The sequence below is a fragment of the Anopheles maculipalpis genome, chromosome X (assembly GCF_943734695.1).
Source record: "Anopheles maculipalpis chromosome X, idAnoMacuDA_375_x, whole genome shotgun sequence".
NCBI classification, from domain to species: domain Eukaryota; kingdom Metazoa; phylum Arthropoda; class Insecta; order Diptera; family Culicidae; genus Anopheles; species Anopheles maculipalpis.
Genome location: NC_064870.1, coordinates 11,587,197 through 11,600,013, shown reverse-complemented (window position 1 = coordinate 11,600,013; position 12,817 = coordinate 11,587,197). Strand labels below are relative to the sequence as shown.

Sequence of the window (12,817 nt, the reverse complement as noted above, 5' to 3'; positions counted from 1 at the left end):
TCGCACCGTAGTTTTTTTGTCACGCACGGTAGCTCTTATTTTATGTTTTACCTGTGATCGACGAATTGAATAAAATGTTGAGAGCGACTTATGGGTTGTTTCGTGAATATAATTGATTTGAAGTAAAATTTTCATTTATTTTCAAATAAAAAATGTGTCACTGTATCTCATAAATTACAATTGAAATCTGCAACATCAATACGAGTGAAAATATTCATATGGAGCTTGGAAATTTTCTTGATATTGTAGATATTATTCTTGCCTCCGTGTTGTTTATGACTTTTATTAGCATTCTTCCATCGCGTAGTAGCGTAGTTTGCTGCGATTTGTTTTCAATGCCCATTTCCGTCGCTTTTGCGAAGAAAAATGGATTATACGTTGCTAATGTTTTCCTTGGGTTGCACTCTCTATTATATATATTTCCTCATTCTCTGACGATTCCCCTCAGTATTGTCTCGTTTTTTTCGTTTCTTATTGTTTGTTGTTCTTTCTTCCTCTAGGATGCTGTAGTAGGATTCAGCGATCCTCCCTCCTCCGGGGTCATTGACCCCCATGATTTGGCTATGCTTGTTCGTGTTTCGGCCATCTTGTTTCTGTCCGTCTGGTCGTTGTTTTTTATCTGCGATTGCATTTTCACTTTTAAATTATTTTTTTCCGTTTAGATTGGGTTTTTGCGTCCTTTTTTCTTTGGAATATGGTTGACTGTCCGCAACCAAAATTCAACTTCAATCGGCTTCCAGACGTAACGGCTCAACGTACCATTTGGCCAAACAGTAAACTGGTATAACTTCAAACTTATGTAATCCACCTAAGCTCATCAGCGATTGCCGGCTCATTTCGTAACCTGTCTCCCACCATAATCGAACCGGCATTTTCGCTAACCGATACTCAGGTAAATAAAAATTCCTCTGCAATTTGTACTGAACAATTCTACTCTAGAATTATGTAGCTGTATTTTTGTTGGTGCCTTTTATCCCCAGTTTCAGAACCGACACTATCCCTAGTTTGGCGTTTGGCTACGGCTTTACAACACGTTTGACGTTTAAGACCGGTTCGTTTCGGTTTCCCCTGAAAAACGCATTCGACGGTTTCCGCTTTGCGAGATGTTGCTCACTCGTGCTTTAACCGCCATCGTCTCCACGAAGTGCTGCAGCAGCAATCAAGCGTTCCAACTTGGTGTCGCCTCGAAGTGGTCCTGTACTGCAGCTATCAATAATAGTAGTGTGCAATTTCTGCCGCAAACGCGTACCTTTGCCAAGAAAATGACTTTGCCGCGTTGCTTTTTCGACATGAGCGTGGGCAACCAGCCGGTTGGCCGGATCGTTATCGAGGTAAGGAGCTTTTTTTTTGTCAATTTTTCTAACGTGAGGGGAGGTTTTTTTCCTCTTCTGTGTGGCTGTTGTACCGTAGCGTTTTTTGCGTTTGTGTGTGTAATAATTTTAAGAAAAGTCTTCGTACGCGATAGTAAAACCCGATCGTATCGATCGTTCTTAGTCACGCTATAGGAGAGCAAAATGCCGGCGACGATCCATTTCAGTTCAGATAGCCAAAAAACTAAAAATCTGCGAAACATACCGTAGCCAGACGTCCTATAGGGCGTATATGTGTGTGCGTGTGTATGTGTGCAGGCAGCATGTGAAATAATTGAAAAGCCGCTAGTTCACTCGTTATCGCATGATGGAAACTAGTTGGTACCTTGAATACTTAATGGTAAAAAGCTGTTAATTTTTCAACTACTCATCCCCCTCATTTTTGCTCTCTGCGCGTGTGTGAGTGGAAACTTTCCGTTCTCGCGACTTTCCGGTTGCACTTTTTTTTATCACCATCGGATTGCAAATGCAGCAAATATCCGTATAACATATGTGTGCGTGTATGCGTGTTCGCCGTATACATGCACATGTCTATTACATTTTCACACACAAACAGAAAAAAATAATGTGTGCATTGTAAAATAAAACAATTTCACCTTTTAAATGCCCTTCTATAGATTTAAATGTGGCGTATAATTTCCACTACTCCCGGCATGGTTGACGTTGTGTGCGTGTGTGTATGTGTCTGATTGCAAGCCCTTAAGTACCTCAAGCTGATTCAGGCAGCATAAGATAGCACACATACGCATAGGAAGAAGAGGTGTACATGTTTGTAGGGCACACACACACTACCACTACTATGTCGTTCTCAACTACACACACACACACACTCCGGTGGAATTTGCCTGCAATTCCGTGGGCTCAATCGATCTCATTACCGTTTTAGAGACTGGTGTCTTTCAGAGGGCGATTTGCTTTTGCGGAGGAGGGGGTGGCTTACTTATATTACGTCAGATCTGCTTTTTCGTTGCTGCCGAATTTGATGCCGGTACAGGCCTGACATTGCATTGACAAACCACACATTCATCGGGAGTCCCGATATTGAGGCTGTTTGGTACTGATACAAGTTTGCTAGAAATCGTTGATTGAATCTGGCCCCAGCAAAACGGCGCTTGACCAATCAAGCCTGGCAATAAAATTCGCATCCGAGTGTCAATTAATCACCATAAGAGAGTGTTGGGCGCGTAGCACGACGAACGATGCAACTGTTCAAGGTCTCTTGAAGTCTTTCTTTGTGTGTGCGCTGGTGCTGGTGCACTTGCACTGGTGAGCTTGCTTTAGTATGCAGAATTAGGTGTAAGATTACAGAGAGGTATGCTCTAGAAGAACCTGGGAGAGGGTGGAAGAGGAGCCGGCCTTTATAAGTCAAAACATGGGTTCAAATCCTATCAGGATCGCTATAAGTCTAGTATTAGCTTGCCGGCATGTAGAGGAAAAGCATGAAGTTGGGGAGATCCAGTGACCAAAGCGATATAGGCGCCGGTCTTCAAACAACAGGACCGGCTACCGTAACTCGTCCGAACCGTCTTCACATACGCACGACAGTTCTTCCCACTTTTCAACACACAAAATCTCTCTCCCTCTCCCTTACTTACAGCTGCGTCCGGATGTCGTCCCAAAGACGAGCGAAAACTTCCGCTGTCTGTGCACCGGCGAGAAGGGTTTCGGCTACAAGGGTTCGACCTTCCACCGTGTGATCCCGAACTTCATGTGCCAGGGTGGCGACTTCCAGAACCACAACGGTACCGGTGGTAAATCCATCTACGGCAACAAGTTCGAGGACGAAAACTTCATCCTTAAGCACACCGGTCCGGGCATCCTGTCGATGGCGAACGCCGGCCCGAACACGAACGGTTCCCAGTTCTTCATCACCACCGTGAAGACGGCCTGGTTGAACGATCGTCACGTTGTGTTTGGCAGCGTCGTCGAGGGTATGGACGTGGTGCGAAAGATCGAGTCCGTCGGCTGCCACTCGGGCAAACCGTCGAAGCAGATCGTTGTGGAGAACTGTGGTCAGCTATAAATCCAGTTTCTATTACGTTTGCAACATCCTTTTCGGCACAGGCGCTCGCTATTGCTACCAATAGTGTAGCCGGGTGCCGTTTACCTAGATGCGGCGCACTGCTGCCGCTGCTGCTTCGAGACTTTCCTTTATTCAGTTAATGATATTCCTTTTTGTAACAAAAAACACATTCAGAAACAAATACACACACACACACACACACACTTACACAAACACTTACACATTAATACTAAATCAGGAACTAAAGGTTAAAGTAGAACAACGGATTAATGTGCATTTTGGTGTGATGTGAGGTTAGAAAGCTCGGCGCGGAAAAGGTGTAGAGTAAGGTTCGCTCACAGCATCATCTAAGGGATGAAGGATAACATGATTCTATCCGGAAGTGTCGTTCATTACATAATACTGCATTTTTGTCCTGTCACGCTCTAAAACCATACCTTCTTTAACAAGAACAACAATAAAGTGTAATAATGGTAAACAAGAACTGTTAATTTACGAACAATGGTTTGATTTTTAATTTGTATGCGCTCGCACCTTTCTGTTGCATAAAGTCTTCTGAATCTCTAAAGAGACAAGCCATGGGCAAGTCGTTGATGGGAAAACAAATCAAATACGAATTGATAATTTTACAAAAGGAGGCGTGGCTCGATGGTAAAGCGACAACGGACCGTTCCCACGTAGTGAGGACTTGACTATCCAACTATGCGCTAGGTATTTAACCAAGTATCGTTAAAGTCAAGAGGAGAAGATATTACGATCAGTCTTTCAAGCCAAGGTTGCCGTATAGGCTACATCTTCACAAGACGAGAGGAGATCTACATTATGTGAAGGTGGTATAAGTCTGATACCTCAGTATGAAAGAAACAGAAGTCGTGTAGAGTTTTACATAACACAGGGATACAGAAGAGCGTACTGTGAATGTCTGCGACTGTCGAAGGCGGGATTCCTCAATTTTTCCTTGAACATACTACTTGTTATCTCCTGATGTCAATATCAAACACGTCACCGTCTTTATAGACGTCACCGAACCGGTTGCAGGTCTTCAAAGAAAGGACCTCGGCCTATGGACCATGCATTTGTGTCTCGATATAGAGAACAATCTGGTATAGAGTGTTGAGAAAAAATATATAAAACCCTGATCTTGAATCCCAAACATAATGAAAAGTTTTACAGTTGATAGCTATGTACATTCAATTGACTTTCTGTAAAGCTCTTGCATGTTTCAAAGTTCAAGATCATCCGTTGTTATCCCCCATCAGCACAGTAACCCCTATCCTGGAAGCTAGTTTACTGCATCTACTTGCTCTTTCAACGTTCCCTAGCCTCACAAGAGCCGGAAATCAAGTCACGGAGGCGGTCTCAAACAAATAAATCGAATCAATGATACTTCAACCATTTATGGAGCTCCAGAAGACGGCGAAGTCTGCGTAGGGTGCGCAAAGTAAGCTATCCGCTCTCGCCCCAGCACTCTGTAGAGCTGATTTGTTTCAAATAGATTCGTGAACCTGACAATTAAAAGGACCGGTTTAAAGTTTTTTTCCTAATCTTAGACCATCAAGCGTTCACAAGTTTGAAACAATGTGCGATATGTGGAGGTAACAAAAACAAAAAAACGTAGCAGATGGCTCCAGTTGTTGCTATCTCGTATTGAAATATTGTTTTACTGATCTGCACATTTCAAAGATTACAGCTGTAATGGTAGTTGAAAAAAAAAAGTCATTGAAAGCACTCGGTGTGTGAAGTTCTGTGAAAGCAGCAAGTGCAACTTTTTCAATAAAATGTTAAATCATTGATCTATTGAGCCATATCATGATATAGTGCACTGTTATCTATTTTGGTGTTAGTATGCTGACGTAAAAACACGGCTATGACCTGTCTCTCTGTCTCTTGCAAGTAGGAGACATATTCGCAACACATACAAACACCTTCCTTAGATATATACAAAAGGGCAGAGAAAAGTTAAAGGGCAAGAGAGGGTTAAAATGAAGAAGAAAAAAAGTCTGTCTCGAACCATGAGAATGGCGCGTTCTTGTGAGATGCATGCAAGCAAAGTGTTCGAAAACGTTGGAGAATTTATCTCAACATTGGTATTTATCCGAGAAATGGATAGTTGCAATGGTGAGAAAGATTTGAAAAAGATTGAGCGAGAGAGGAAGATAGAAAAGCATGGGTGAGAGTGAGAAAGGCTACTACACCCGCGCGCGCGATACATAATCGTTGTGGTGGAGCAGACAGACAGAGAGAAAGAGCGAGAGATTTTGTGAACCTGAAAAAATATGGCTCAACCATCAGTTACATTGATGTAAAAAGAATGTGGAACAAGAGTTTTCACATAACTAAAGAAGCAAGGATGTTGCTGTTTGTTATTTTAAGTTGGAGCCTGGACATACTACTGAGTGTGAGACAGATACCGTGTCCTCAAGGGGCGTATGTGAAGAACATTGGGATATGCTAGACTCTAACAGTCTATCCCAGAATTCTCGCCTCGATAGAATCTCGGTAAGATACATTTGCTATGTTTGGTGGTTGAAGATATACAACTCCTACTCTGGATCTCTCCAATCCGGATGAAATTGAAGCGAACCCGATAGGATTGGAATGACGATCAATGCGACGAAGACAAAGTATCTACTTGCATATCTGAAGCATAGTATCAGTTGAAGGCGAATATCTCGAGGAGAAGTGCTGCTTCGCAATACAAACGCTACTTCGGACAACTGCTTCTTCTTGGCTTCATAACCTGTCTAGTGCTGGCAGATTCGGGACTCGGAAGATTCGAAGATACAATCTCAAGAATGATTCGAATCAGTTTAGATCCTATTTGACGCGTTCGATTCGCTAGAGTTGCAACGAAGACAAAGTGCTGCAGATACGACAAGATTCGATTGTGATGCTACAGGATTAAAATTCTCTAGCTTATTTGAATGGAATTGGACGTGAAATAGGTAGTCGAAATTTCTGTGATCATCATGCATTTTGCTGAACCGGACCGCAACTGTCCCCCTTCGCTCATTGAGGATCAATGCAACGAAGACAAAGTGCTTGCTTGCCGGACGCTCCCTGACCGTGATAGAGCCCGACTCGGAAGCAGAGTATCAGTTGACGGCGACGATCTCGATCTCGAGTAGAGGAGTTCTGCTACCTTGGTACGATCGTATCTTCGGACCTACTAATCGTGTCTACTACGGACTGCACAAACTCCTGCGATCCAAAAGCCTCCAGCAATACACGAAATGCACGACCCCTACAGATATAACTCTTGGACTATGCTGACAAAGAACGCCAATGCACTCGCCATTTTCGAATGGCGGGTGCTGAGGACTATCTTTGGCGTTGTGTGCGAGTGGGGCGTGCGGCGAAGGAGAATGAAACACGAGCTAGCTGAGCTGTTTGGCGGTGCTGATATTCTGATGGTAATCAAAGCCGGAAGGATACGATGGCTGGGGCACGTGGTGAGGATACCGGACTACCGGATACCAGGAAGGTGCCCGTCAGCGACCCGTTCGGCACGTTGACTGGATGTCAAACAAGCTGTCAAGTGGAGTCAAACATATCGGAGATCGTATGCAGCCGTGGATGGAGCCCTAGATCAAGTTTCGAGGACTCAACCCTGAGCAGGCCAAGAAGAATAAGAAGAAGAAGAATCCGAATCGGACACTGAATTTGGACCGGGGATGCCTTGCCAATCAGGGGGCTTTGTCCACCTTGTCGATTCCTCGCAGAAAAGTGTTTAAACCATTATTTAAAAAAAAAACATTACTGCCTAGTTAATTTATACATTGGATAAGGTTATTCAATATTACATATTCAAAGAGTTCCTTAAAATGCTCCTAAACATTTATATAATAAATTTAATCTAATTTCTAGCATACAAAAACGAAATCAAAAGTCAGTAGTGAAAAATATATCGGGACGTGCGAAAAATTTGCGGGACGAGAACCAAAAAAAATGGGCACGCGCCAAAAAACCATGGAAAAGCGTGAAAAATGGCTGGGATACCCTGTATCGTACTGCTGGCTAGTCACACTCCTCTCACTACGGGGGAAACCGTCCGGATGAGGTTTGAATCTCGGTTTCTGCATTATGAAGACACCCTTCTCGTGCCTCGGGGTCAATGATGCCCAAATTCCAATCGCGTGTCCCACCTCGTGCTTTCCACACTGTAAAATGGTCCAAATTCGTAGCAAAGGGTACCCGTGCAGTGGCAGCATGCGCACCACCACGTTCGGCAGGAATCGAAATTCCCTCTTTTTGGCCCTATACACACACACAAACACTCGCGCGCACGCACGCACACCACGTACGGTTGTATGCGTTGGCGCACGGCGCGTATGCTCTCTGCGCTGCGAGACCACACCAGAGCAACCACCGAAAGAGCAGCAGTGCGATCCAAGCCTCGCAACGCTAAACTTCTACCGCAGGAAGGAAGTTTTGTTCGGCTCGCCATCGAAAGCGCAGCACGGAAAACGCAAAGGGGTTTTTTTTTGGGATCGAGCAAAAGAAAAAAAAACAAGGATTTCCCTGCATCAGCGTCCATCATCCAGAGCGCGGGAGGGGTGCGTGCGTGTGTTTCAATCTTTCAACAAAAAGCGGCAGACCAACAAAAAACAAAAAAAGATAAGCTCGATGCAAGTGAAAACCGTGTGATTTCTCGTGAAGAGTTTGTTGTTTTTTTTTTTTTGGGGAGGTCCGTACGAACGCAAAGCTTTGTCTGGTCTGGAAAAGGAAAATTGACGATTTTTCCCTAGCTGCTGCACGCAACCGCCACGCTTTTTCCACAATCAACTTGTGTCGTCCAGACACACAAACACAAGCAGCTTTCACACGCTCGCCTCTCGCGTCCATCCGATCCGGGTTCCACCATAAACAAGGGCCGCACAGCACCTTAAGATGCGTTTCCTTTCCAACGGTTGACCGCCGGTGGGAGGTGGGAAGAAGGGCGAAAAAAGGCGGGCTGGGTGGCGCAGGAAATCGGGCAGTGGGAAGGAAGAAAGAAAGCAACCAAAAAAAAAAACGGTCCAACGAAAAGTGCTACAAGTGCTTTGCTAAAAAACGTGTGAAACAAACCGGTTTTTCTTCACGAGCGCCAATCGCCGAAAAAGAAAATTTTGTGTGCGCGAGTGTGTGTGTGTGTGTGTGTGAGGGAAAGAAGAAGCAACATAAAAAAAAATGGTCGCTCTATGTTGGGTACATATTTTCGTGCTATAATAGTGTGTTCAACCAGGGAAAAGAAATCCTCCCAAAGCGAGAAAATGTATCGGGACGCGTCGCGACCACTGTCGCGAATAATGACCCCAACGCGTTTGTTCAAGAGACGTCGATAAGCAAAAAAAAAAAAAGGGAATGTTCCTACCGCCATCGTCAGGCAGACGATCATCAGCAGGGAACGGATCAGAGCAGCTTGCAACCATAAACCAAACCACCAACGCGAGAAAAACGGTCCGCAGGTAATGGGAACGGGTGTGGGGCTGTTGATGGAAAATTACATTTTCCATTCATGGGAAATCCAAAAATTCATCAATGAGGTGGAAGGGGGGTCGGGATGGGGTCCTAAAAGTCGTCAAATTAGCAATTTTCCATTTAAGTTATATTGGTTGTTGGTGCTTTGTGGCGAAAAATCATTCATATCGCTTGCAATATGGGCCCGAAGTGTACTCGGCGTGTCCACAGATTTCCGTTCGGATGCGCTATACAGATGATGAAAATTCTCTGCTTCCCTTTTGCGATCGGAAGAAAAATCGATAAAATAGACGTACTCCCGTCGTTCGGATACACACCAACACAACAGCAATACAGCAGAGCAGGTTGGGAAAAAGCGTGTGCACGGGCACACACACACACACACACATTACTACACAGGGCCTGTTAAAGTAGGGTGGGCGCGGGTGGCGTGAGGATGTTGTAGCTTGCCCAAGAGAGGTGGAAAAATGTGTCCGACCTGGCCTATCCAACAACCAGGCGGGAGAGAAAGATAGAACGTATGAACGCTGGTTTCCCACAACGTAAGGAAAGCAAGCGAGAAACCAGATCAGCCAAAAAAAAAAACATGCTACGAGAGCAGTGTATGCGCGCACAGAGATGAAGAAGCACGAACCAGAGTCATTCCTCGAAAAGAAGACGTCATTTCATCGAAAATGTATTCTTTTTTTTTTTTTTGGAATACATTTTGTATGTGTGTATTCTTGCGGTTTCTCGGGGTTTTCTTCTCAACATTCCGCATCGTAAGCGGAGAATGTCCTGGTAAGGATGTTTCGCTGCCTACCTTTCTGCATTCTTTTGGAGATACAATTCTGAAGTCATCTCTCCACTTTGTGATGCTAGAACGCAATTTCCAACGACTTTTTTTTTTCGCTGGCATCTGCAACCAGAGCTCACCTAGAGCAAACATATGGAGATGAGGGCTATGCTTTCAAAAATCGCTAGGAGTGCGAGGGTTTGAAAAAGGTGTTGCCGAAGACCTTAAACCGCTCTTCACAGCAAGCCGTTTACCAGAAGGTTGAGAAGAGCTCTTGCGTGTGCTCTGTGTACCTGTGCTTTCCATGGAGCTTATGCTACATAATATGGACGATTGATCTCATAAAAAAGAGCAGATTCAATGCTAGATTTGGACAACCCCTTACATTGAAGTAGTTGATGTTGAAGATCTTCAAATTTTTAACTTTATAAAAAAAATGTCTGATGTTGAACAGAATTTTGTCGATGCGATCTTTTACTGTTCTCCCATTAGCAAATCTTCGATTTTTGACAGACTCTCACTTTCTCTCGGGCTTCCATCTTTTTTTTTTTTTGGTTCGCCCCTTCATCTCTAGGCTCTCCTACCTGCCTACCTTTGTTTATCTCTTCACCGACTGGAGATGGATGCGCTGGAATTGGAATCTCTTTTTATGCTCACTCAGTCGCACTCTCTGTCTCTCTCTCTCTCTCTCTCGCTCTCTTCAGAACATATAACGACTTCAACATATCGACCTATCCTTCCTTAACGCACACTACTACGGGTACGCGCGCATAAAATCTCCAGAACACACACAGCCATACCAGAATTGCTGGTGATGTTGCCTCTCTTAGGGGCTGCTGCTGCTGCTGAGATGAGAAAATGTTGCGTTAACACTTATGCGCGCGCGCGTGCGCACACAGGTGTGTGTGTGTGTCTCTCTCTCAGTGTGTGTGTGTGTGTACTAACTTATGCTACAGCATAGGGTTTTATGCACGATGCACAGAATGGGAAAACCCGAAGGAAGAAAAGAATATTTTGGAGAAAACGGGTACACACACGCGCACCCGAAATACAATAAAAATATGGAAAAATGTACCTTTCTATCGGGCATCAGAATTCATTAGGCAAGTTTTTTTTTTTTTTGGTTCTTTTGCCAACCTTTGTACAGGTTGTAAAAGTTTTCGTTTTCTGAACCAAAGTTCCAAATAGCGGACATTGAAAGAGCAAAGTAAGACATTCTGTTCGACCAACACAAATGGCCGCTGCTTTGGGCATCATTCAAGATGATAGGCTCACGTTACGACTTTGCCCGTTTATTGGGCATTCGGGGTGCAAAACATGGCGCGACAGCTTCTTTTTTTTTATTGCCCAATCAAAACCCGTATCTGCCGTTTGACGGGTCGCTGGTCCGGGGTGTATTCTTCTTTGAATCATCAAATTAAATGCTCCGAAAGAGGTACCAGAGATACCAGAGGTTCCAGAGGTTCAGATAAATCTGAACTCTGCCAACGTTACGATCTCACCGATAGCGTATCGGATTATTTTGTGTTATGTAAATGTTTGCATATACTTGTCTTCTTGATGTGTCAAACGGATAAGACGAGTCGTTTCAATTTCTTCCTCTTGCAACGTCCGGGATATGTCTATCCCGGCAGTAGTACAAGTGCCACGTATCGTGCGAATATCCTTCAGGCTTTTTGCAAAATGACTTTATCTAACTCGTTGGCAATATTGTTTGATGGCTGTAAATTTTCTAGCACAGGTTTCTCGAGGAGATTACTTGATTCTGGCTTCTTTTCGACATCAATTACACGCTGACTCGGATTTAACTTTGCCATCCTGTGTTATCCCTCCAACATGCTGTAAAATGGACCTAAAATGTTGGAATTAGTCGCGCCACGCATTCGGCTGATGTTTTTTTCCCACCGCAGCTCCCAAAGCGTTCATCTCGGCAACAGCAGATTCATGGTTGCTTTCAGTCGTCCATTGTCCAGCGATGCCCAAGAGGAAGCCAACTTAATAGATGCTAACGAGCATTAGTTACGTAGCTATGGCCAGTATTGCCGCGTTGTGTTAGCCCCGACAGGACGGCACCAATGCGCGTCGTCTTACGACTCTAGTTGTGCATTGTTGGTACACAATGGTACAATTTATCCCCAATCCCCGACACCGGACACACGGTGGGTTTTGGTCGTCCAAATGTCTGGTCTTCTGTACTACGGGGTAGATAATTTCATAAATGAAGGTATACGCATAGCATAAAATTGTCAAGACGACTTGTTTGTATCCATGAGAGGATTATTATTGCTTTCATCGAATTTAAAGCGCTCTAGCTGGTTCCGTTTTGTGGTTCTGACGTCCCGATATGTGTCCAGACGTTCCAGCAGTTTATTGAGGCTCTACATCCCCACCGATACTAGAGCTTTTTAGTGGGTGATAGCGAGCTGGTACGTACCAGCTGTCTACGCCATGTTGCCAACAATTCGTATCCACTTATCCGGAATGGAATCTTTATCACAACTTCAATTTTGCCAATATCAGGAAAAAACCCTACGCTTCCATTTGCAAACTTGCCGTGCTTTTCTCGGGTACGAATAGGTCATTTCTCTCTCTCTCTCTCTCTCTCTCTCTCTCTCTCTCTCTATCTTTCTCTTCGTTGCGCTGAATCCTTCCCAAAGCGATTGCGCAGCACACACACAGGGAGAGCACATCACATTTCGTTCAACTGCATTTGCTCCTCCATTCATAATGCACGAATAGCAGTATAGTATTGCTTCCGCCATCATCGCCTCAGCAAAGAGCGAATCAGATCTTGGGATTTGCAGCATTATTTTGGATGTTAATGTTTCGCACTCTAATGTAGTACGTTTTGGGTGGGCAAATTCGTCTGTGAATCGAAGCAAGGTTGTCAAAACAGCGAAGAAAACGAGAAAAGATAGTGCTTTTAAACACATACCCACATACCCAATCGTAGCTATCACATATTGTGAAAGTAATTATTCATGGCGGCAGGCCAATTATGTTTCCCCCGTGGCTAGAGTTCTTGCTCTCGCACATGGTATGGAAAAAAACCTCCAAAAAGTACAAAAAATCTCATATCCTTTTTTTTCTTTCTTTCCCATTTTTGCTGGTTTCTTTCTATTTGCAGATAGTGGTTTTTGGTTCTGGCAGGCGCGTATATAAAAGAGAAAATCCTGTGTGTGACGTCGA

The 12,817-nt window shown here is 44.2% G+C and overlaps 2 protein-coding genes across 2 annotated transcripts in view; both read left to right on the top strand.

Moving 5' to 3' along the window:
* LOC126561877 (uncharacterized) overlaps nt 1-12,817 on the top strand; it is a 179,114-nt gene that overhangs the window by 89,651 nt on the left and 76,646 nt on the right. The gene's annotated exons all lie outside the window — the stretch shown is intronic.
* On the top strand, nt 1,074-3,414 carry LOC126560507 (peptidyl-prolyl cis-trans isomerase-like). Its single transcript, XM_050216469.1, has 2 exons — nt 1,074-1,331; nt 2,968-3,414. The coding sequence occupies exons 1-2, from the start codon at nt 1,104-1,106 to the stop codon at nt 3,391-3,393; spliced, it is 654 nt and encodes a 217-aa protein (XP_050072426.1). The 5' UTR covers nt 1,074-1,103; the 3' UTR covers nt 3,394-3,414.